The following is a 26,758-nucleotide window of genomic DNA, read 5'->3' as shown; positions in this document are numbered from 1 at the left end:
TCACAACCAGAAAATGTGTTCTAAAATAAATGTCAAAAACTGTCTACACAGGGAGCTCAAACAGCATCAATAAAACTTGCTAGGCAGCACATCATCTCCACCTAGTCTACACACCAATTCATACATGATGAAGGAATAAGGAGAAGACAAAGTATTTTGGAAAAATTCAGGTTCAAAGCTCCATGCATCTATTTCTCACCATCAACTATTCACATCTCTAGGATGGGCTATTGTATCCTATTAAATTAAAAAAGTGACCACCCACATGTTTTTAGGTGTAGTTCACCCTACAGGTATTCCTTGACTATGCCACCCAAACTCACAGGACATGAGAGCAACCTTTGCACTCAGTGAGAATCTCCTCAGCTAAAGTAGCAGTGAGCACCGTCCAGAAGGGAGATACACTCTTCTGCTCTCAGTAAGCACTGACAGAAATAGAAAAAGGCTCTCAGGATTGCAGCACATATCTGAAGCCCAGAAAAGGGGACAACTGGCAATATAGATCGGATTATGGGGGGGAGCTCTTACTCCTAACGCCATGTGCAATCAGTGGAAGTAGGCGACACCAGAACAGATGTTGGTGTGCCGCCGGCTGCAGAGTCTGCGTGGACCCGGAGTGCCTGTTGAAGGATTAACCCTGCAGGTAGCTCATGTGAGGTTAAACACAGCTGCCTATTTATGAAAAATGACACTGTATGCATCTGGGTGAATGTGATGCAGCTTTTTGGCTGTGGGCAAAATCCTAGAGGAAGATCTAGGAAGACTGAATGATGGTGTTGGTATTGGAAATCTTAACTAATGATGTCCTTGTCCTTACTTATTTCCTTTTTTTTTTTCTGAAAGGAGAATAAGCATTTTGGTCTTATCTGTGCATTAATCTAACTTCTAACGTGATCTAATTCCCTCATACCCACATCCCAAATAGGGCAAGACAAGCTTCCTTAGAAGTATGTAACAAGGTGGTAGCTGACTTCACCTAGATCAGAGCATGCAGCCCTACCAACCTCACTGTCAGAGCTTCCAACACAGATGCAATACTTCCCTTCACCCCTTCTCCATCTCTCTGGAACCCTTCTACTTTTGCTTCCCCCTTTTTAAATAAAGGAGGCAAATGTTAAAATGTCACATGAGCGTTCAGGGGGCTGTGTGAGGTAAGACAGTGTAAGGCCGTGGCACCAGGTAACAACTCGTTCTGTCACTTGGGTTCAAATTACCCATCATGTAAAATGGAAAGCAGCAGGTTTTCTCAGGACTTTGTGAGGCAGTCAGATTGACGCTCATGGAGGAGTTGGGTTTTATTTATAGCTTGGTTATTTTGGTCTAGTAGACCCTGATTTTTTCTGCCACAAATATTCATCATTTTATTTGATTCTTCATGAAGTTTAGAAGGAAGTTAAAAGAAATTGAGAGAAAAAAATTTCAAAACAGAAATAGACTGCCAGCATTTGTTTGCTATCCTATTACAATATTCTGACTTTCATCTAAACCTTCCCAGTGGGATACATATCTTCATTTTACTTTAGCTAAAGACAGAATTAATTTGAAAATTGTTACAAGAAAGAGAATGGTTATCAAGACACCATCATCTTGACTGTACAGAGACAAAAGGTAGGCATTTTCCTCAACAGAACAGGCAAGAGATCTGTCACAGTAGAGGGTTCTGTGGTGTTATTTATTTTTTTTAGGGTTTTTTTTCCCTCCTCTGATAGCTTAGCTCAAATCCTTGATCAAAGCAACTAGGAATTTTTCTGCTCAGATGGCTTACTGCATTTTAAGTGGGATGCAATTTAGCCCTCTCCCATCTGACCAAAGCTAAATCCAGTAAGGCAAAACAATTTCCAAAGACCAACACATCCATTTGCCCCTTGAGAGGCTAGACAAAGGTTGTGGCATTAGAGCAGATTACCAACATCTGCCTACAGTGTGCTTTTGATAAAAGGAACTGTTAGACTCTGATGGCAGCGAGACAGTCCCTCTTTGCAAAATAGCATTAGGTGTTTTCCAGATCCCAGTGTTTTGGTTGTATTGTGCTTTTTATTGAGCATTGTAAGAAGCAGTGCAGTGAGACTGGTGTAATAGCAAGAAATAAAAAGAGTAAATCATATCTCTGTGTATACTTCAGAGGTTCTGCAATTTTTTTAATGTGCAGTTTTCTTTTGGGTTTGTCTGTCATATTGTTAAGGAAACAAAGCAGTGTTTGTTTCAAAAAGTGGTTAATAATGTATGCACCCCATAGTCTTCCATAGCTTCAAAGAGCCAATTACTGTTAGACTGTTGCATAAACACATATTTAGGAAGCATGAAAATGTGCAATTATTTACACTATTCAGTACCTAATACATCATATTTGAGCTCCAAAATGGGAATTACTGACATGATGAAATATAATGGCTCCAAACAAATTGCTGTACTACAAGAGGGGCCCTGTAGAGCTGTACTCATTAAACACACATTAAAAATTCTTAGTTTTTTGAAATCAAAAATCACTCAGTCACTTTAAAAAGCTCATCATCACCAAGTATTTAATCTGTAACTTCTTGCAAAAGCCTATGGCTCAAGAGAGCTTTGCAAGTATTATATCTCGGGAAAACCAAAACATGAGGTTTGTCTTAAAGGAATGATGGGGAACTTACTGAAGGTGAGTGGCAGCAAATGGCTGGAGATTGGACAGTAGCACAAACTAAAAAGAAAAACCTGAGTTATTTTTACAGACTGCCTGTATTAATTAAGCACAGCCCCTTCAGGAAAGAGGCCTAAGTCCTGCTTTCCAAAAGACAACTGTAGTTAAAAGCACATGAATTTATTTTAGGAAAATGGTAGGAATTATAACTCAAAATGTGATCTCATTATATAAATTGGGGCATGTTTTCAGTTACTGATTCAGCTCCTTTCTGTCACTGCCATCACAAAACCATTGCAATGGAAATAAGCTGGAGCAAAGAAAGATTCTGGTCTTTGTTGTACTTTTCCATAAAGGGAAAATTAATTATTTGCTCTTGAGCTAAGGAATTATGCATTTCTAGTTCTCAGAGTTCTGAGAATTAGAGCAATGACCAGTTCCTGAGAACATTTAGGGATAAAAGTTATATTGCCTTCTCACAATTTACAAACGAAAAATGACTGTGGTTTTATTTTATTTTATATCATGCTGCATATTCCACCCATTAGTTTGCAATTACAAGCTGGTGCTGCTCTGGGAAACCTGCTTCCTTGTGATGTGATTCCAGGCATGTTTCAAAGAAGGTTGGTTCCTACTCTTGTGTTCAAGTCAGGTAACTGTCCCCAAAACCACAGATACACAAGGCTGCTGAGTCAGAACGGCTGAAATCACATCAGCCTTGTCCTGAGTTTGCTCTTAGGACACCAGACCTGAGCTAAACTGCTGCCCCTGTCTGAGGCAGACCTGTCAGCCAGCCCAAGCCGCTGGCAAAGGGCAGACTTGCCTTGCAGCAGTGAGCAGGAGAGACTGTTTGCCATAAACCATCGCTTCTTGGATTGTGGCAAAATTACTGAGGCTTCACGCTTGTTCATGGGCTTAGAAAAATGTTAATTCTCAGCTAATGAGACATGAGGCATGCAGTGCTCAGTCAGCAGAACAGCTTTTAAATTACTGTTTTGCTTGTAATGACTTCCTATACATTTGTTATGGTACATCAAGTGGCATTTTTTCCCAGCTAGGCGCTGGGCATTCAGGTGCTGTAATACACAGGCATGGCTGCAGGCTTCATCAGGGCACTTCCACAACAATGTTCACACCAGCAGGAGTGGGATACACAATCATGGGATCAGGACTCTCTCACTGCATTAGCACGTTGGGAGGTCTCCATGAAATTGGGGTCCTGAATATCCCTACAAAAATCTCCAGTAGTGGTGCTTTTGATAACACACCAACCTAGTCTGAAACTAAAGCAGAGCTCAAATCCAAACATGCTCTGTACACCTTTAGGGAGAGCTGTGTAAATCTGAACATCTGAAAAGGTTATCACTTTTTGTGTGTGCAGTATAATAAAAAAAAACAGATTAATGGAAATGAATTTAAGCACATACCATACAAATATATGCAGAGGGCTTCCACAAAATTTTTCGTATCTGTATCAAAATTAATGCAAGATTAACAAATAATGACACATTATATTTTAAGTAACTAATCCCTGTGTCCTCTTTATTTGTGCTCCGCTTGATAAGAAATACACTTATTAGTTCTTTGCATAGAAAAATAGGGATTTCTGTTAAAGTTCTTCTCCTCTAAAAATCATGCTTTTTCCCATGTCATTTGAGACTATCAGCTCACAGGTCTGATGGCCATCTTACTCCCAGCATCTCAATAGGCCACCCGTGTCTTACAGAGCAGCAGGCTGAGCAACACACAGCAGTGTAACCTTGCACTGAGGACTGCTGTCAGCATGCCAGGCTTTGCCAAAGCACAGCTGGAGGTTTGGGAGAAGTGTAGTCCTGGTGAGGCCACATCTCAAGTGTGTGCCCAGTGTGGCACTCCCCAGCATGAGAGACATACAGACACTGGCAGAGTTGGCCAATGGCAGAGTCACCCCTTTTTCAGCCTTGGAGATGTCCAAGTTGTTTGGACAGCCAGAGAAGTCAACCAAACAAGTGCTGTCTCAACAAAATAGAGTTGTTCTGTGTTTCTGGAGGTGTTCACAAAGTGAGAGAACATATTCTTTCAAGACATGTTAAGCTCGCGGTTTCGAATAATTAAGGTCTTTCTCACATTCTTACCTCACTATGAGCCTTAGCCAAATGTTTAGAAGCATATCAAGCAAATAAAGAGTAAGAATAGTAAGCAAAGATGGAATACCAAAGGGCAATACTGTTTTTTCATTCCCTGTATTTGAAACATATTTATAACTTTGGAGACTGCTGTAAACTCCTCCAAATGATGTTTTCAAATGTGGAAAAAAAAATTAGGCCATGCCCTACAAAATAAAGTCCTTTTCTCACCCTTTCTGAATTTCTCATTAAAAACCTTCACTGGCTTCATAAAAATGGTGGGTTTTGGTGTGATGTGGAGCTTAACATTCATCAAGTTGACTACTAGGATAGAAGAGATGAAACTCGTACTGGCTACAGTCAGACACCTCTGAAATTGGAAATAATGTTCTCCTCCAAGGTCAGATCCTCATTAGCAGAGGAAAACATTTTAAAGTGCTGATTTAAGCAATTTGATAGCAGATCCAAAGGCAGAACACATTTTAAGATTACTCAAGGAAAGAGAGGAAATGGACCATGTAAATTCTTTGTCAAACAGTTTTCTACAATCCTCAGATTTATTTTAAGTTTCAACATCTGCCTGAAGGCCTTAACGTAGCTATATTTCTTCAGACCTTCTGGGGAAATATCCTAATTTTGGTACAGATCCAGAAACCAACCTTAGCTTCAACTGGAAATCACATGTGAAATCCTAATTTGTTGTTTCCTTTTGAACAGAGCAGCCTCTGAAAGGACAGCTCTGAGAATCCAAAGTACTTGCATCTGGCACACACTCAGTTACAGCTTCCTTATCCACAGGATTTGATTTTACTTTTGAATTCTGCTGGGCACAAGTCAGGTTTTAGACTTACTTGCATTTTATATGGTTTTTTTTTTTTAATTGGCTAGGCAGCCCCTTAGAGATTTTCCACAAAATACCTGACTTGTCTTGATCAGATATTCCAGTGAATGGAAGGAAAATGGTTTGCTCAGCTGAAAGACTGCAATTAGCTGTGGTAACTCTCTGTCCTTCTCTAACCTGCTGGCTACACAGCACAATTTCCTTGGGATTTTTATTTATTCTGCTTTTAAGCAGAAGTGTAATATTACTGAGAATCACCAGATGGCATTGCTGCAGATAACTCTGATATTTCTCTTCGTCTAATTCTACAGAGGATAGGACCTGAATTGCAATCTAGTGCAGAGTTTTTCCTGATGTTACAACTTGAGCTCTGTTAGAGAGATGTCATTACATATTTGTACATTATACTATATTATATATTTATATGCATGTGTGCCCATGCCTGAGTCCTCACAATGTCATAAGGTTTGTTTACAGCAAAGCAACATGCACGGCTACATTGGGAAAGTTTAGAAACATAGACACAAAAAATGTGGGAGAAAGGTGTTCTTTAGACTACTTTAATTGTTTCTTAATTACTGCATTCCTCAAGCTCATTGAAATGATTCACGGACTTAAAATTGCTAAAAGGTTACTTATTTAGTGACTGGATTTGTTGGCTGAAGTGCTTCAGCTACAACAGTTGCATCTGCAAATAACCTGGGATCAAATCATGTAATAACTCACAGCTCATTAAACTCCTTTGAAGAGCTCAAATGACCTGGATGTTAATTTTTAGTGCAGCCTATGGTGTATAACATATGTCAGCACTTCAGGGCTGCTCTGTCTCCCTGCCTGCACAGCACTGCTCCCAGGGATGGCCCCAGTCAGGACGCCTCCATGGGCACCTCTGATACTGATAGAGCAAATATGAGGGTGAACAGAGCTTTTCAGCTGATTAGCTTTCAAGGCATGACACAGTTGTGACATAGAGCTTACTACATAGAACTCCTGAGGGCATCCAGAGGAGGCAACGAGGCTGGTGAGGGGCTTGGAACACAAGCCCTGTGAGGAACGACTGAGGGAGCTGGGGGTGTTTAGCCTGGGGAAAAGGAGACTCAGATGTGACCTTATCACTGTCTACAACTGCCTGAAAGGTGGCTGTAGTCAGGTGGGGGTTGGTCTCTTTCTCCAGGCAGCAACTGACAGAACCAGAGGACACAGTCTCAAGCTGCGCCAAGGGAATTATAGGTTGGATATTAGGAAAAAGTTTTTTACAGAAAGGGTGATAAAATGCTGGAATGGTCTGCCTGGGGAGGTGGTGGAGTCACCATACTGGATATGTTTATGACTGGATGTGGCACTCTGTGCCATGGTCTAATTGAGGTTTTAGGACTGGGTTGGACTTGATGATCTTAAAGATCTCTTCCAACCCAGTGATTCTGAGTGTGATTTATAATTCCATATAAAATGCCAAGATTGCATTTTCTCTTCCTCATTCCAAAACCCTTCATTTAAAAGCAAGGATAAAGGGAATTTGTAGCCAGGTGGGGTGTTGGGAGGAAGGGTTAAAACTGGAAGATTTGTCAAGGAGGGACTAGTTTTTGCTCAAAGTGACCTTGCAGCTGGGAATGCTAAGAATGTCGGAGTGGGAATGAGTGTCCATTTATTATGCCCAGTGTTGTTCATCCTCTGCTGGTTTTGAGAAGTAGAATTCCTGTGTAGAGACAACACATTCACAGACATGCTTGAGCCTTCTGCTGGAAGTGAAATATCATAAAAACACAGCCTTGTGATAAATTGCACATGTGCAAGGCCGTTTGATGCCTGGGGCAGGCAGTGCTTGCCCCTGTGTGCTAGGATGAACTGAGCCTAATGGAGCCTGTGCCTTTTCACTAGGATGAACTAAGCCCAACAGAGCCCATGTCCCAGTGGGTCTCTGCTGCCCAGCCTTGTGGGTGAGGTAATGAAATAACTCTACTCTTTGCATTTCAGCTGTGGTTTGGTGGTTGCCATTGTTATCTGTATGTGTTGACCCACACATGGGGATTGACCTATTCTCCCAGGCAAACTGTGACAGCATGAGAGGACTTAGGACTAAGCTGTGCCCAGGAAGGTTTAGGTTGGACATTAGGAGGAACTTAGGTGGCAGACTTTGGTGAGGTTAGGATTTTCCTCCTCACTCATAGTGTAACATTTTACCCCTTTGGTGACATCAGGTTTGTGCCTCCACCTCCATTTTTACCCTTGGGCTCAGTTTCATTGGGCTGCAGCCACCCCTCAGTGTCCCCGCAGCAGCACTAAGGTCAGTGCAGGCTGCAGAGGCCACCAGGCGGGCAGCCACCCTTAGCTGAGCTCTGTGCCATAGTTGGTGCACAGATTTGTAGTCAGACTGGGCACATCCTCAGGAACTGAGCTAGAGATGCAACTCCTGATTGCAGAACTAAACTGCCAACACTGCGTGGCAAAAGGAAATGAGAACCTGAGGCTGCCACCCAAGAAGTAAAGGCTAAAAGGCAAAGTGTGATTTTTGTCCATAGCTCTTGCTTTATCCAGATGCCCTGGAAACCTGGAACAATTTTGAATCCAGTAAACTGACAACTCTCCTGTCTTTTCCACCATCAAGCTGGCATTTCCCTGGACTTTCAGCTGGCAAAGAGATTCTCAATATCAGTGCATGATCACAGCTTTGGTATTAGTGAATTAAAAGAAATGTTCTTGAGGGTATCGCTAATGTTGATGAAAGGAATCTTTCTTGGTTGAACAGGCAGAGATGCTTTAGGGGTAGGAGGACTGTTCTCTGATTTGGGGATGTTAAAACCATTTTAAGATCATAACTGCTCCTGTGTCTTCACAAAAATATTTGCAACATCACCTCAGTGGGGAGATAAACCTGAGATACTGTTCTCCTTTCACCATGTCTGCCTAGTTGTTTTTTCCATTTCCCATTTTACTGAAGCAGATATGAATAGAAACCATCAACATTGCCTTTCATATTTCTCTTCTGTGAGCCAGGCACAGGCAACACCAAGGTAGTCAATATAGATACTTTTGATTATAATTAATTCAATTCTAAATACCCATTAAGCAGACAGCGGTATGGAAGACAGATACTAAAAGAGAAGTTGTCTGAAATGCTACCAGTGGAAGGGATGGGCCCTTGGAGCCCAAGAATTAGAAAATTAAAAAGATAACTCAGTAAAATTCCCACAGCAGAAAACAGGCATCTACAGCAATCTTTAAATGCTTGTATGTATGTCCAAAGAGAGCGCTGCAAATCATTCCTCTCTGCTTTTAACACCCTGACTACAGAAGCAATAAGTCAAGACATACTCACTGGATTATGTTTTTCAATATCACAGTTTTGTTCATATGATTTTTTTAAATAAAGCCAGCTACCCAGAGAAGAGATCAGGTCTCTATGGTTTCACTACATAAAAGGGACCATAAACAAGAGATAGCTTACAGTACAGATTTTCCTCTTTCATGTTTTCCAGCATTTTTGGCTGGCACACACAGCCAACCTTCTCCATTTATACACCATCATCCCCAGACACAGGCATCATTTTCCTAAGTGACAGAAACAACCTCTTACATGGAGATAATGAAAAATAGTTATTCTCTTCTGTATTTATGATCACAGTTATTTTTATAAAGGAAAAGTGTTACCAAAGCCATTCTCACAGAATAGAAAACCCTCTTTGGGATCAACCCAAGCTGATTTAACAAAGATGAGTGCACACTGAAAAATCCCTGAAAACTCCCATCCTTCAGCTTTTGCCTCAGAATATGTTTGACACAAACTAATACCACACAATGAAGTAGCACACACCTTATGCAAATCCTGTCTTTGTGGTTTGGTGCAAACCCTGTGCGCTCACAAGGGCTATTTCTATAGCAGAAACGCTGTCATGTGAATACTATTTCTTTAGTGATTTAGATGAGAAGTTCTCTGCAGCATTTGTTAAAAATGCTTTGATGTTTGTGATGTACTGCCAGTATATTTCCAACAGTACTTAAACTTGCTACTTTTAGAAAAATCTTTAATTTAGCTGAACATTTTTGGTAAAAGGATTTAAAGTGTTCTTTGATGACATAGAACAATTGACAAGCAGCTTTAAAAAAGACTTACAAGGAATAAACAACTGCACCTGTGAGATAACACACAGAAGGACAAAAGTTTGCAGAAAACAGAAATGAAAAAATACAGCAAAAGAGATAGCAGGTACAGTGAAATACGTATAATAGTCAATATTAGTCAAGAACATGATTAGTATATGAACAGTATATGAATAGTAAATGAAGCTTGTGTAAAACAGTGGAATGGTTGCACAGAAGTCAAAAGAAAGAGGCTTTCTCTCATCCTGCCACAGGGAAGAGCACACACATGTAATGGCTCCTGCCTCTTGCTTTCCTGAATGAGAGAGGCAGATTTGGAATTTGGTTTTACTTGGTTTTTCTTCCCCTTAAGCACAATTTTGGTGACAAAATCTGACATTCATCATAGTTATTTCCAAAAGAAAAGCAACCTCAAACATTAAAAGGAAGATTAGAAGTCTCATGTTTACGCCGAAACCTCTTCTTCTAGCAAGGCTTGAATAGTTTGAACTGCAGAAAGAATGTAACAGCAAAATGTGAACATGCATGCTTTGACCTGCAGACTGCTTCTTCTTTCTTCATTCTCACACCTTAGATGGGGCCTAGAGAGCTGGAACAGTCTCCTCAAGCCAGTAAAAACCACATCCAGTAACTTATAAAATCACTTCAACTTTGTAGAAGACCTCATCAGAAGGACCCTTCTCTGCTGGTCACAGCCAGCAGAACTGCCAACCCAGAGTGTCTTCTTTGCTCAGCCTTGCCAAATTGTGATTGCTCTTTTGGGGAGGATAGCAAGACGAGACATGACCTTGGACTCCCCTTCTATGTGCTTTTAGCTCAGAATAAATTAGCTTGGACACAGAAGGAACCATATCAAAGGCATCAGCCTTGGTCTGTGTGTGGTTTGAGGCTGATTAGTCTGTCCAGCTCCCTGGTGAAACACAAGACTCCATTAAGGGCTTGGCATCTGGCAGAGAAAAGCTTGATCTGATGGAAATGCACTGGAAGTACCTTCCCTTCCCACCCCCTCTGGATTTCCCTCTGTGTTACTTACCAGTACTGCTCTGGATGGTCCTCACGGTGGTGGTGGTGCGCGGGGGAGACGAGGAGCGCAGTGATATGCACTCGTCATCCTGGGAGCAGCCCTTCTCGATGGCCCGCACGTAGCTGTGGCTCCTCATGCGGAAGCAGCCCGGCATGGGCAGGTCCAGCGCTTCCACGGCCTGGGACTCCAGCTCGCTGAACACCGACTCGCAGACGGACTCGAACTGGCCGTTCACCTCCATCTCACTCACCTGCAGACAGACACCCGTCAGGGTCAGTGCAGCCCGTGCGTGGATATTCCACACAAGCCCTAATTACTGTCCAACATGATACAAAAGAAATAACCAGAATTCTGCAAAGAACAAAACAAAATGCAGATCATCACTGGTGGGATGTAATGGTCACCAACTGCAAATGGGATCTTTAATAAGTTGTGTCATCCCATTGTAGTTTTATTAATATTAGTTGGAGTAAGTTTAGGGTTATCCTTTATATTGCTAATTTGGAATTGGGGAATACTACAGCGAGTAGCTGAGTTAACCTCCTTATCAAAAGTACATGGTAAAGCATTAAGAGACACTTATTGTCGTAGGGATTTCATTAAGTAAAAGAATTTACTTATTTTTAGGAAAGGGGGGAGAAATGAGACAGAGTAGAAATTTTCCAGAGTAGAAATCCATTTTAATTTAGGTGAAATGTACATCTTTGAGTTAAGTCTGTAGCTTGCAAACATAGCTGTTTAGTCTGACTGCCTGTTCTTGTAAAAAGCCTATGCTTGGAGAAACTATTTCAGCCAAAGGACAGAGATAAGGCAGGGCAGACAGAGAGCAGGGTAGCCTAACCCAGGAATTCTTTCTGATAAAGAAAAATTAGCGGCAAATGTCATGTAAAGTCAGTAGAACACTCTCAAGCTACAGTGGCACAATGGCCAGCACCTGTTAGAGGATCCCTTTGCACATGAAGAAAAATAAATGGGACATCCCATTGCAGCAATTGTGAGGGGAAAAAAACAATGTATAAAAAGGGACGACAGAGGTGTTGGGCAAAGATTCGGCAGAGTTTGGGCTCTTGGCTCTTCTGAAACTGCTGGGGAGCCTGGAGCCCTCATAGCAGCTTCTGTTTTACGTGACCCAGGGCCCACAGCAGAGGTTGAATGTTTGGTCATTGTGATCATTACATGTAAAACAAAAATCACACTTTCATTGCGGGGTGAGGAAAAAAACCGAGAAGGGTCAGCTTAACCCCAGTACATTATCAATGCAACCCACAGGCAATCTCACTGATAAAACCTGAGTGGCTGGAAAGCTGCAGGGTAACAAACACAGGAAGGGGAGGTTGGTAAGGGAACCAGCTTTGCTGCTGGGGAAAAGCGTCTGTAGAACTAAATTTCTGGCTGAGAGCAGATGCAAAGGAATCCTTAGACCCTTTGTGCAGCAGACACTAGGTGGTGACAAAGACTTGTGCTCATGGTGGTTAAAGAACATTCAAAAACTTCTTACAGGTCCTAAGAATCTGGAAACCATTTACCTTGGCTTAATTATCAATGGATGCTCATGTTTCTAAATTGAGCATTGAGCCCTAAGCTTGGCATTAAAGCACAATAATTATCACTGTATGAAACCATGCAGATGGAAACCATCACTTGAGGATTTTGTTAGTTTTCAAGCATGTACAAGACCAAGTTAGCAGAAGATAGGACTATGTTAGGAAGGTAGAAAAAACCCCATTAGAAATTCTCTTCCAGGATTAATGTTACCAAGAAAAATGTTTTGTGGAGTCTTTGTATATATAACTGAAAAATCTCAGAGAGCAAAATATATTTTTTTCAAAGGAAAATATTTAAAAAAGCGTGGAAGAGTAGTAGGTAGTACAACAAAAAGAATAATCTTACTATAGCAGAGAATATCCAATCCTCGTGTAAATATCTCTGAATTAATGCATTTTTGAACCAAAAAACTTGTTCACCTTGGCAAATGTAACCACTCCTTGGCTGACAGCTTTGTATGTAGGTGTGCAGCTAAACAAGTAACCTGACCTAATGTTCATGTAGTTGCCTCTAAGACCTGAATTTCTGTGCTGTTTTCTCCTAGATACATCCTGACATTCCTTTTAGATCATCCCATCCATCATTTCATACAGTGATCGTCCATGCCCTATGCAAAGTGCCTCACTTCAAAATCCACAGGTAAATACTCTGAAGTGTCTAAAAATAGGAGACTGCAGAAAGGGAAACTACAGCTCCATATTGAATAGCAGATGTGTTTGTTAGGGCCACAGCTGAAGTCCTGGTGTCACTTATGTCACATGCTTTTTTTGACATGGTGATGACTTGGTATGCCAGTCATTAGGGATCAGTATCTGGCACCACAAATCCTGCCTGCTGCACTTCTGGACTAGTGTAAGGATGTTCCTTCATCCAAGTGATTTACCCAAATGATCCACTTAAGCTAACAAGCCAAAAATCACAACAAGGAGCTAGAGGATGTAGCAGATGAACTACTGGCCTTCTGCCCCATGGTGTGCTGGCCCTTTTGCACTTCTTTCAGATCTGTTCCCTCTGAACTCAACTGTACAAGCATGCTGAATGTAAGGACAGAATATTTTATAACATTAAAACACATAAACTGAATCTGTCACAGTGGACTTCATTTTTCTTGTTTAGGAGCATGAAGATCTCTTACAGGATTTCAGGGCAAAAATACAGACATATTTTTTCACATAATACATATCCTGTAATATTTGTACTATTTAGGTGAAACATTTGGAGGTACACAAAGTAAAGAATACATAAAATAGCATAAATAAAATAAAATCTCTATTAAAATTGTGGAATACAAACTATTAACAGCCTAATTTTAAATTAGCACCTCATTCAGCATACAAACTTTCTTTTGAGGCATTCAAAAATTTTTGGATTGGAGGTGCTAAGCACAAGATCCTTAAGAACCCTGTTCAATGAGAGTGCTGGTGAGCAAAATCCAGTTTCTCTTATTGCAAACAGTGTCCGGCGTGACAGTGGCTCTCCAGGCTGCCCCAGGCGCAGGTCACCCACCTGGCTGATGGTGCTCATGGCTCTCATGTAGCTCTCGTTGCGGGAGCGGAACTTGGGGGAGGTCAGCAGCCCTGCAGGGTCCAGGCTGTCCAGGCTCCTGTTGATGGAGACTTCGCTCACCGCCCTCAGGTAACTGTGGCTCCGGATCTGGAGCTTTGGCGAGTGCTCACTGGATATCCTGGGAGTTTTGGGTGGGGAAAAAAGAAAAAGAAAGGAAGAAAAAGAGACTCCATCAAATCCAAATGGCCTCACCAGGAATGAGGATAACCAGATGTTTTTCACTGGAACAGCATGACTTGAACAAGTAATGACACAGTTCTTGTATATTTATAAAATAAAGGCAATGTCAGTACTTTTATTTGGATTACGCCCCCCTTTTATTTGGTGGAAGGAAGAGAAAAGGATGGAAAGGATTTTCTTTTCATTTTTCATAAACCATGTCTAATCATAATGGCAAAATCACATTAATTTTCTTTACTGCCAGCAGAATGGAAAAATTTTACACTGTACTGACAATGACAGCATCCAGCTCCAGCACCCCCACCCCCACTACGTGGGACTTTTGAAGTGACCACACTGAAATGACTTCACAAGTTGATTTTAAAAGAGCAAGAGAAGCCACTGAGATGAGCAGCAGAGAAAACCCTGTGGCCTTACAGAGATGAATGCAACAACCATCAAAACCAGCTGGGGTAGCAGGTAAAGAAGGAAGAGGCCTGATAGTTTGATCAGCTGCATGATTCTAAATTTATTAAATGAACATCCACATCTCGAAAGGCTGCTGGTGACATGATCTGACATGTTCTCATGTATGTACTCATGAAACAGGACTGTTTCTCATGGGGCTTTCAAGGGTGTATGGGCCAACAGGGCAGATCATATAAACCATGCAGAATGCACTCATAGCATGCCTTAACCTGGGAAATCACTCCAACACCATAGGCCACCTGATAAGGTTTGATATGCTTTAAATTTTATTTTAGACCTGGCTTAAGCCACAACTTAACATGCCACAACACAAAATGCATGCTACGGAAGTAGCTTTACATAACTACGTCAAATTAGAAGTTTAAAAGTCACAGTCGTATTTCTGAAGTGATAACTTTGCCTAGTTTTTCAATACAAGTGACAGGTGAGATGTACAAGGAATCAAAACCAAACAAAAAACCCTCCCTGCATTCCCCAGGGAATTTGTACTTCTGCTATTTTCTTGCTCTATGTGCTAAGACTCAGCTAGAACAATCCTCCACCTGTGAGATGCTTTATCCTCTGAATGTGCTGGCTAAATTCTGTCTTCACAACCTGAGGCATCCTACAAAGATATGAGTCCCAAAAAGTGAGTGAAATACACTGGTATGAAATACAATTAATCTGGGGGATATGTCTTTTGAAAGAACTCATCAATTAATAAAGTATCAAAAGGGCGAGTCTTCGATGTATTTTTTGAATTTTAAATATTCTTCATGTATCACAAAGCAAACGAAGTAAAATATTAACTAAATTTTCCATTTTAAAATGTAAATCTCATAGACATGTTCACAGGTATATGAAAAAATAATCTGTAACCTAATTGCAGGCTTAATCTTTGTCTCCTAGTCTTTAGAAATACATGCACAGCTGACCTGAAAGAAGAGAATCCATTTTATGTCTAATTCCTGAAGTATTTGCAGATATTTTGTATTCAAGTATCTAATGATGGTAATTAGTATCAGCAATTTCCCAGTGGCATGCACAATTCTGGTAATTGTCAATGCGTTTTGGGAGGACAATTCCATTGTGTAATCACTCACCTAAGTAGTTCAGAAACTGGGTCTATTTCTGAATCATGCAATACTGTAATAAAACTTAGGCCATCTCTACAATACCATATTCTTTGGCTGCTAATTATTTCTTAATAAAAATACGTAAACCTGCTAATTACCCGATTCTCCTGTCACAGGATGAAGAGAAAGCCTTTGCTTGCCATTTTCACTGTGCATACAGTGTAATACAACAGCCATTTCCATACTCTTTGATTCCTTACACCACTTGATTCCACATGACAAAACCTCTTTAGACATCAGAATAAGTGGTGCTCCAAACAACGCAAAAAAAGGCAGAAAAAGTGGTGAAAAGTCAACTGTTACTAATGGTTACATTTGTTTACTGCATTTTGGTAACTAACACTGACCATGTAATTATTGGAATAAAAATTATTGCCTGTTATTGAATTTAAAAAAATGAATGAATAATTCAGCAGACATAACTTTTCTGATGCACGTGAGCTACTTCACCATGCTGCAGATCTGCAAACTGATCAGTGTCGCCTGAAATGCATTTCCTAGATTGGTTCAAAATGTATTTTATGATTATGATGTGAACAGTTTGCTGCCAATATGTGACATGCAAAATTCAAATCAGCTTGATTAGCTGCCAGTTAGTCAAATACGTCACCTGGGGCTTGTTGCTGCCCTCTGATTAGCTGAGCTTGCAAGAAGACTGCAGCACATCACAAGATTCAATGCACAGATATTGCCAGACAGAAGTCTGCAGTTGCTGAGGCACGTGCCCTTTAAAGAGTGGAACCAATAAAGCAAGTATCCACAGCACAAAGGTTTTGCTGCGGCAGCCAGAGTAAAGATCATGTAAGATACTCATGGAAGTGGCATGGAAAGCCACCACAAAGAGTATAGAAATGAATTTTCTGTATGCATTAGTGTTGCATATTATTTTCCCAACTCTGCTTGAAACAAAGGAATTCCTCATAAAACTGGTTGTTCCCTTTTTTTTTTTCAGATGTGGGTCCTCAGCACAGCTGCCTTTTTTTTTTTTAATTTTGTTTCTCACTATGCAACTGGCTAGTTTGACACAAATCCAGAACTGTATTTTACAGGGGGCTACTTATCTTAATCTGTGCACATCTCCCTCTCCTGTATAGACCAGAGGAGGTAATTGGCTGCTGTTGAAGGAAGTGGGTCCTTACTTACTGATTGCTACAATCTCTGTTTCATTAGATGTAGTGGTAGGGGAAAAAAGGAGAATAAAAGGGATTTAAACCTAGAAAAAGAAACATTGAAAGCTTGCATTTATTATGATTACTGCTGCTTTTATAGCTGTGTAATAAATCGTCACTATGTCCTACAGTAAAGTTTAATGAACAGCTGAAATGCCACTGGAAATTTTGATAATATGCCACTTAGGAATAAATCTGACTATGTATGATGTGCAAGATCTGAATGTATAGTTAATTTTCTTGGAGTTACTATTACCAGTAACATGGAAATGAAAATTCCTTTTTCTTCCTTGAGGGTTCAAGCCCGTCTCTTATTTATCCCGCATTACCTAAATTTCTCTTTTTGCCATTGTAATTTCCACAATAAGTACAACATGTCAAGGACTGAGACTTTGGGACAGCTCTTTGGCCAATACAAAATGCTCTTTTGGCTCCACTCACTGCATTGGATGTATTAATTGGCAGAAGTGGGATATGAATTATTTAGGTTCTCAAACAAGCTCCTCAAGCATGTTCCATCATTTCTGTGCTGCACTCACAAGTGGCAGGTCCTCACACTGGCTGCACCATGCTTTTTCCCCACACTGCTGCCCTTGCCCCAGGCCTCACCCCAGAGGATGGGAGCACAGCCACAACAACATCACACTGATACCACACAGGGTGGGAGGCACAGCACTACTGGATGTGCTTCCCCAAAACCACAGCAAGAGGCACCAGAAGGAGATATGAGGGCTCTGTGTTGTTGCTGCACTGCTGATTGCCATTTTGGGTTTCACGAGGGGATTTGCAAGAGAAGGAGCCAGCCCTGAGCTGAAGTGGGTGGAAATGGAATCTGCTGAGTCCCAGCAGATATATAAATACTCCCCTGGGTAGAGGAAGGCAAGTGACTCTGATCCACACTGTGCATCAGAGGAGATCAAGGTACCCTGCCAATGAGGCCAAAATGCTACAGAAATTCCATGAGAAGCTCTGAGAGGAGGAGAATGCTCATTTAATCAGAAAACATGTTCTAGTGAAGCATCTGAACCAGAAGATCATATAGGTGTATAAAGGAAATCTTTGCATACTGCGCTGAGATTTCTGCTCTGTACATTTCCAACGCACTGAAGCCTATTCTCCTGTTTTCATTCAAATAGAGAAAAGAAAGTATTTAAAACACACACATCCAATCACACTGTTCCAGCATGCATGGTAAGAAATATTTTTAACTCACTGCTACAGATGTGCTTGTATTTACACGATATTAACATGATTACATGATTTAATTCAGATGAAAACACATTCTGGTCCCTCATTGATTATTTACAGAGTAAGGAGTTGGTTGGTATAGGCATTTGTGAGAGGAGCTAGACTCAGTTGCTTTGCTCTGGAGGCTACAGGGAAGCTGGAGAGGGACCCTTCATCAGGAATTGTAGTGAAAGGACAAGGAGTAAAATCTACAAACGGAACAAAGGAAAAATTAGATATTAGGAAGAAATTATTTACTGTGAGGATGGTTACACATTGGAACAGGTTGCCCTGGGATGTTGTGAATGCCCCAACCATGGCAGTCTTCAAAACCAATTTGGATAAGGCCTTGAACAACCTAGTCTAGTGGGAGGTGTCCCTGCCCATGGCAGTGGGGGAGGGGGCTAGATGATCTTTAAGGTCCATTCCAAGCCCTTAACACTCTATGATTCTGTGATTCTATATCAAAGGGCTCAAAATGCAGTGTTAGCAATTAACAGTGAAATAACTTTGAATATATTCTTGAAAATATGCCTTGAAAATGTCTTTCAAATGACAGAGAGAAGATAGACAACAGGGATTTACATAAGCAGGCAGTTTTAGTTTCAAATATTTCCTTTTAATTTAGGAATGCACAATGCACTCTGTCATATACGTGCTCGTTATAAAAAGCACTTTCATTTATCACATTTCATTTCTGAATGAAGAAAGGGAAAACCAAGCCCTGTGATGACTGCTATTTTTTCCCTTTAGGCCAGACACAATATAATAAAATGTAGTCCTGAGACTGTATTGTCTTCTCCAAGTTCAGCAGTCAGAATCATAGCACAAAGTAGTGTTGTGCCAGATGGGTATCGTGTTCTGCCAAAAGAAAATGACAAAGCAGAGTAAAGTAAAAGTCCAGGAACATGTCCCAAATGCTTCTGTAAGCCATCAGTGCTAAAATTTGCCTTCAAACAAAGAGGAAGACCTCAAAAAAATACACCACATGCAACATGAAACCAAGAAAAAATAAATCTCAAAGCAACTACTACTGTTAAGTATCCCAGATCTCAATTTTGCTGCATACAACTGACAGCTTGGTTCCATGGGGATAAATTATCCTCTGCTGAATGCCCCACCTCTGGTGTGGCTGGTGGGCACATCCAACATACATTTCTCTGCTTAATTCTATTTGCATTTTAGTGTCGCTAGAAGGTAGAATAATCCAGTGCAGCCTGATACAAGGTGAACACAGAAGGACACCAGAGAGGAAGATTTAGAGAACAATTTACTGATGTACATCTGTCTGATCCTGGTCATGACATGGGTCAACCAGGCTGGGGTAATTTTTCTGTGTTGGCATCCGTGTTCTGCTGCTTTTTGGTGCAGTGAACAGGGGGCCGTCATGTCACTGATGTAGACAAGGGCAGCACATAAACAGTACTTATCATTTGCCCTCCCCACTCCAGATTTTTCTGGGTTTGAAGATTTCCTTTTCCTTTCTTTTTTATAAACAAGCAAACATCTTCATGGGGAGTTCTTGCCTTGAAGCTAAAAAAAAAAATCCCAATAAAACCTCTCTTTAAGTTCAGACCGTGCTAAAGGGTCAAGTGTGAGAAAGAAAATTCTAAAACTTGGAGATATCCAGAAAAAACTTATCTGCTGAAGGGCAAAACAATGCCATCAACAGAAAAATGGCATTTCTTCCTTTTGCTTCTACTACCAGACCAGAAATTTTCCTTGCTGCTTGGACCAGCCAACACACACCACAAATCTGCACGGACATGCCTGTGACACAGAGTTTTACCCAGGCTGAGAAGAGGCAGAAATTACAGAATGGTGTATTTGTCTCGGTCTGATTTTTCAGATTCTCTTGGGAAATGGAAAAAGCACTTAAAAAGGAAAAAAACCCCAAACAATCCAAAAGCCCTCACAGTCTGATGTTATGCATCTCCCATCTCCAGCTGTTGTGCGGTTTTTGAGTGAGCAATGGTGTCCTGTCTGTTTGTTTGAGGGCAGCAGGAGCTGGATCAATGTTTTATGGTAGAAAATGTTTCTAAAAAGCCCAGTCCCTTTTAAAACCGTCCATGTCTGACTACTGCCAGCTTCAGAATCAATCACAGGACCACTCTGTGATTTTGTTACAATTCTGCTTTCCTCTCAAAGGACACAGAAGCTTTGGGGTTCTTTTTCTCTTTTTGGGATGTGGAGGTATTGAGGTTATATGAATTTATTTCATGAGCAATCTTTAGTTATTAAAATATTAGCAAACAAAGATGACTATTGAATAAAAATTCATGTATACATTAAAACAAATCTTCCAGTTTCTCTCAAAGATCCTCTCAGGTACTTTGTACAATCAAAAAATACCACAGGCTAATGTATTTAAGGAACATTTCCCTTGTCTTTGACATACTGTATTTTCTCCTTGCTTTCTAGACATAGTGAAAGAATAGAGCACAGTACGAAAGTGGCACATATGCAACTGAGTTGGCAAGAAAAGCAGATGGAAGATGATGAAGACAGACATTATACAATTCTCTTTAATCAGAAATCTGGTCTCCATGCTGGTTCTGATTGCCATGTGCGTGTGTGTGCGTGGGAATAGTTGTGAGCACTCTTCCATCCCAGAGAGTGAAAAAAGATTCTGAAAGGTAGAAATAGTTCCACCCAGATGAACCAGCTCAATCCAGTGATGCCAGGGTAAGCTGCTTCTGTGCAAAACCATTTTCTTTTTACACTAGAAAACAAATCCACCCTATCTTGTCACCAGAAGCAGGGTAAGATGTAACATTGTCAAGAGCAGCCAGCTTAAGAACAGTTCTCCTCTCAGAAGACCCTTTGAAGAAAGCTGTAGGCCTTAATGTCCCCCATTGCCAATCTTACTCGTTACATGTCCAAAGGGTTTTTTGGAGGTCCTTGCTGGAGACAATTTGATCTAGGTCTGAGCCTAGACCAAATGCATGACAAAATCTCTTGCCTTTTTCAGCTCAACTCTCTTTTGAATGGGCACTAGTGATCCCAGGAACCAGTGCTGCTCAGCACAGAGAAAAGTTATGCAAGCTGGAAAAGATCTTGCCTTGCATCAGATATAATGGACTGAGAACGCAGACTGCCTGAGGGCCTGAGCAGGTCAGCCATACTCACAGCCTTGCCTGGAGCCCTTTGGACCTTGCTGGGGTGAGAATGAAACCCTCCACCTCTGCTTTGATGAACTCTTTGCCAGCACGAAAGTTATACCCTCCTTCCTGCAGAAGCCACTCCTTTAGTTCTCCTCATCAAGGCCAGGCTTATCTATCTGATTCCACATCACTTTCCATTCTTGGTTACTTCAGTGCCACCTCTCCTCACTAGTGAAACTTAAAAGTCATCTGCAGTCTGCTCAGATAAGTTCTTATTTTAGGAATTCAAGCATTCCCCCTGGTCCTATCACTACATGCCTAGGTACAAAGTCCAGCTCTCTTGTAGCCTCCCTTTAGGTACTGAAGGCCTAAAAATATAAAAAAGGTATTCCCTGTTGCAGCTCTTGTAAAATCACCACAAGCTCAGACCTCACCTGCTTAGCTAAATTTTCAGGTCTCCCCCGTTCATATGTTAAGAGTTTGATTAATTCTGCCAGTGGGAACACCAAAGAGTTACAGCTCTCTGCCAAACCACAAGAGGAAAGCAGCTACTTTTCAGGAATGTCACCTGGCTGTGTGCTGAGCTGGCAGCACAACCAGCTCTGCCTGCTTAGCACCAGGATTTATGCAGGAGCTCTGGCTTGCTCTCGGGAGTGGGAGGATGGAGCTCCAGCTCACTAAAAGGCATCTTCTGGGCGGACTTCCCGCAACTGAGAGGCTCTCCTGTGCTACTCCAGGTTACAATATTGGGCAGTATTTATCTACAAATAAATTCTTTTCTAGGTAAATAGTAAGAAAGTATTTGCTCTGGTGAATGTCACTGCAGTATTTATTTAAAGAGCAATTTTTTTTTCCTGAAAACTTGCAATGCATTTTGAGCTTTCAGTGTCTTCAACTCCACAGGTTCTCCTGGACTTGAAACCAGGCAGTGATCACCCACACACTGCATGGCCATGTGTCTGAAAGCCCTGTCATGTATCTGCATTTGAGTCACCTCCTTCAGAAAGACATTCTCAAACATCCAGATTAGATCTGCATAAACAGCTCCCAGTGAGATTAGGGAAATATCTTAGTTTTGCAAGTCAACAACATTACTCCAAAATCTTCACATACATAAACAGCCACCTGCATTTTCCAAAAAATGTGTTGTACATATGCAGCAATTTTTCACTTCCTATTCAGTATTCTGCCATTTCAAAACTTTTGGCTACCTAGTAAAGAGAAACAAAAAAAAGCAAAAGCAGCAGATTCAATACCATCTGTACAGATGTGCAACACAAGCCAAACTACTGGAGAAACTAAAAAGCAAGCACATTTTAAAGCAATGAGGAGAGCAGGCTAGTAACTCTGCCATGGAGAAGGGAATAATCCCAAATCCAACTCAGCTAAGGGCGTGAGCTCACCTTCTACTTCTCTAAGTAACAGCCCTATGTCCAAATGAAAATTGGAGGCAGCAAGATTCAACACAAGGCAAAGCATGCTACCCACCAAATGCTGTGAGTATAATATGTGCTGGTGGTGACCACGGATTTTCTCTCCTGTTCCCTCTTGATGGGGTCATTTTGAAAGATCATGTATGCCCTCTTACCAAGTGGCTACTTCAGTATTCTCCATTTTAGCAGTTTAGTATTTGAAGAACACCAAGCAGTTTAAAATGCCTGAAGAGAAGCCTGCATTTTCTTCTTTTCTAAGCAAGTGCTTCTCGTTTGGTACATTTTGTTTCCCTGCAGATACCTGGAAGATGGTGACTTGAAATAGGATCCAGCTACTCCTGAGGCACAGGGGTTGGAGGTATGATAACACAGAGCAATGAGCTCCTGGATAACTCTACAGCCATTTTCTCCAGGTGTGTCTGGATAAGTACAGGTTGGAGCTCAGATATGACTTGCAGCTGTCTCTTCCTGATAAAAAAGCAAAGATTTTCGGGGAATCTGACTAAGATAAAACCCTGCAATTTCTCCTGTCATACCAAAGAAGCTAGAAATAGTAACGTTTAACCCGTGTTTTTATTTAAAGTATTGTCTAGATTGCAAGTAATACAAGAAAATGATGGTATGCAGTAGGGTTTCTGGAAAATTCTTTACTGATAATCTGGGCAGCAGTCTGCTGCTCTGGGGGATTTTCTCTTTTCTCACTGATCTTACAAAGCACAAGCAATACCCCAGGAGCGGGGAGAATTTCTCTCCATGTAACTTTATGAGACCTATTCTTCAGAGGAAAAGAAGAAGCAATCACTTTCCCTTCAGATGCTTTTACATCAAAAGAAATTCCTCAAAACAAGCCCAGCTAAGTCCAAACCCCAGTTATCCACATATGTTTTAACACATAATTAATGAATAATATTATTAATAATAATTATAGTATAATTATAGAAATAATAATATAAAAATAATATTATATCTTTCCATTAAAAAGTCTTTCCAGTTTTGTTCTGTAGTAATTAAAAAAGGACCTGTTTGCTGTATTGAGATACAACATGAGGTGACAACCTGTTGTCAGGTGTTCAGGTGTATACATCTATATCTATATCATCTATATCTATATCTATATCTGTATCTATATAGTGGTCTGGGCAAGTTGTGTTGCCAATGCTCTTATAAACATGGCCAATGCACTAAATATCTCAAGGTCAAAGTCTGAAGTCAATATCCATTATAAAAATCTTCTGATAAATTGGAGTTTGTTGAAAAAATGGGAAATTATGCTTAACACACATTTTCAAACTTTTTTGCCTCCTTATAAAAAACCCCCAACATATGCTTTCTGTGTTATAGGCTGTTGCTTGGTCCAAACTTGCACATAATAAATCCTGATAAAGTAGAACTAATTTTATTTTTGAGCATGAGAGAACCAAAGGAAAAAAAGTCTTAAGAAATCTTCATAATAATGCAAAATCCTGCTTGGTACTGAAGGGGATCTTTTTTTGCAATTCTTTAAAATAGGTATTTTTTAATCCCCTGAACCAGAAATAATCTGAAATCTTTATTTGGGTCTGTTAGTAAAGGAACAGACAACCAGTTGTCATGTCATTCATCACACTGTCAGTGTCAAGTACAATGATTCAGATGGAGACAATGAGAATGTAAAAAGAAATTCCAAAGAGTGGATGCCCTTCAGGGCTGTGGAACTCCAGAAGGGTTGTGCAGCTCATTTTTAAGGAAGAAAGCCTTAACTCCTAAGGAAGTCAGGTAGCTTCTTGACCTGTAACAGTAGTCATTCTTAAGTATTTCCAAATATTTTTTTGAATTTAATTTGCATACTTGGAATGAAAATATGTGGTTTACTGAATTGGTACACTATTCCAATGGAAAAAAAACAAACTAAAAAGCGCAAATGTCTGCACTTGCATCGAAGGCGATAAAGCTAGTTCCTTACTGATTTCTAGTGTTCCCTCTATCCCATCTAAACCACAAAACCAACAAACACTTTGTGAAGGAGTTAAAGAACAACCCTTCTTCTTTTCATAATATAACATAATAGAACATAATTTACATGGTGAAGCTGCAGATGGCCTTTGGTCCTGCTCAGAAGATGAAAATACTTGGATATCTATGCTTTTGATTAAAACACCATAACAGAAAAAAACCCCAACACAACAGAAAAACCAGCCCCCAAAAACTCCTCTAAATTTTTCTGGATAAATATCATCTGCTGACATTTAAAACTACTGGCAATTGATGGTTCATGGGTTCAAATTTCAGTGTGGACTGAAATTTACTGTGTGACCTGGAGGAGAAGTCATATAAACCTCTCAGTCTCAGAAAATATACTACACATGTTAATACTTCCCCACAGCACCTCTGTGGCTGTAGGTGGCTTTGTGATGATGAACTAAAGTCAGCAAACAGAACTGAGCTTCTTTGATGGAAATGAACAGCAGCACCAAATTTTTATTGTGTTACTGGAATCTAAGGTCACAAAACAACTGAAATAGCCCCAGAGACTGATATTGAACAACTTCAGCCCCAGAGACTGATATTGTGTATAAAGCAGAATACCTGGTTAATCAAGACTAAAGAATGTTTGGAGTGATGGCCAAAAGATACTTGAGAAATATATTTTCTGATTAAAACCATTATAGACTATGGATGGTGATTGACTTGAAAGGATATCATATCCATACCAATGGTTTTTCTGAGGTATGACAAAACTGCTTGAAAAGCTCTCCAGCCTAATAAAACTTCAGTAATCTATTGAAAAGTTTAATGCCTAAAATGTCAATTTTAAGTAAATTGTAATGAAATCTGTATTACTTCCTAAAGCCTCACAGCTCTTATGAGGAGAGACAGAATTTTGCCCTGGACTTACATAATTTAATTTTGTTACATGAGTAAGTACCCTCTTCCTCAGATGACCGCTTCCTTAAATGGCTGTTGTATATACAGCAGGTATTTTTACTGCTCTGTCACCTTGATTAGGAAAACAACATTATGATAACATGCATCCATTTCTTATTGTCAGGATCACCATGGCAGAGACCTGTGTGATGATGTTTGAACTTTATCAAACAATGATGTTCAAAATCATATTTTTGATGTATGTCTTCATGTGCAGATGGGATGGCATCTTTGAAGGGCTGCTCAGTGTCCTGGGACTCTGATTTCTCTTTTGATGTGTCAGGTAAGGACCAATTTGTCAATACATTGAATTCTGTCCCTCCAGCTAAATATATATTTGGGGGTTGAAGCTAAGCAAAATTAGGTTGAGCATTTCAACTCTGCAGCAGCTTTACATTTTCTGGAATTATCCAGGAAGGGATGGGTCAGTTGTTAATGACATGAGCACACCTGAGCTGCCTGCTATTGTATGAGTATGCAGACACATCCAAGGAGATGGAAGAAGCACTGGTCTCCTGCTCACTGTCTAAACACAGCGTTGCACCAAGCTAAGCTGCTTCAAATTCATCGTTTTTCCAATTTAGTATACATCAGAGATCAGCTGTGATAAATCACCGTGTTGGACCACAGAAATACAATAGAACTGGGTCAACCTTTTTTACCTGACTGCTACTGGGAATCATATAATAAAATGTACAGAAGGGATTGGAAAAGCTTGAGAACACTGTAGAGGTGACCTTGAAAAACTGAAAGTCTGGTCAAATAAGACAGTCATGGATGTGTACACAGAGGCATCATGGATTACCCAGCAGGCGGGGAGCTGGAGGATGCTAGCCTGAAAAAACAAGTTCACAGCAGCTAAACTAAGGGAATAATTCCCTGAGATGTTAATAAAGAGCTCCACTTACTGTCACTGGAGCCAGCCAGCCACTAGAGGGAGAAATGATCTAGAGCTGCCAATGGCTGCTATTTATTATGCTTCTGCAATTCGTTATGTTTTTCTTAAAGCTCATCTCATGGGGCTTGCAAAACCTTTCCAGTTAAAGAAAAAAATATCGAGCTTTCACAGTTGGCGAAGAAAGCATAAAATCACAGAGTTCAAGGGCTCAAGAAACAGAAAACATACAAAAAAAAGATCTGCATGTCTCTTTAGGAATATAGTCTGATTTTCATAGCTCAGATGAATTGTGGACCTGATTTTCAATTAATTAGGATTCATAGGGCAACTTAATTTCATAGCATTCAGCATATCATTAACAAAAATTGTAGGATTGAAAGGTTTTTTATGTGCCTTTTGTGATTCAAAGTATTTTTCCTGGTGACTAGAAAGGGCAGGTCAGTACTGGGGTTGAAAAAGGT

At 40.5% G+C, this 26,758-nt stretch overlaps 1 protein-coding gene across 1 annotated transcript in view; it reads right to left on the bottom strand.

Annotated features, from left to right (window-relative positions):
* The window catches only part of DLGAP1 (DLG associated protein 1), a 397,584-nt gene that overhangs the window by 77,618 nt on the left and 293,208 nt on the right, over positions 1–26,758 (bottom strand). The window contains exons 6-7 of the mRNA XM_030970064.1: positions 13,740–13,917; positions 10,698–10,938 (exon numbers count right to left, since the gene is read on the bottom strand). Coding sequence (XP_030825924.1) covers positions 10,698–10,938; positions 13,740–13,917 — 419 coding nt within the window. The remainder of the gene's footprint in view (positions 1–10,697; positions 10,939–13,739; positions 13,918–26,758) is intronic.

Source organism: Camarhynchus parvulus, chromosome 2, assembly GCF_901933205.1.
Source record: "Camarhynchus parvulus chromosome 2, STF_HiC, whole genome shotgun sequence".
Lineage (NCBI taxonomy): Eukaryota > Metazoa > Chordata > Aves > Passeriformes > Thraupidae > Camarhynchus > Camarhynchus parvulus.
This window is presented reverse-complemented; position numbering and strand designations above follow the sequence as displayed.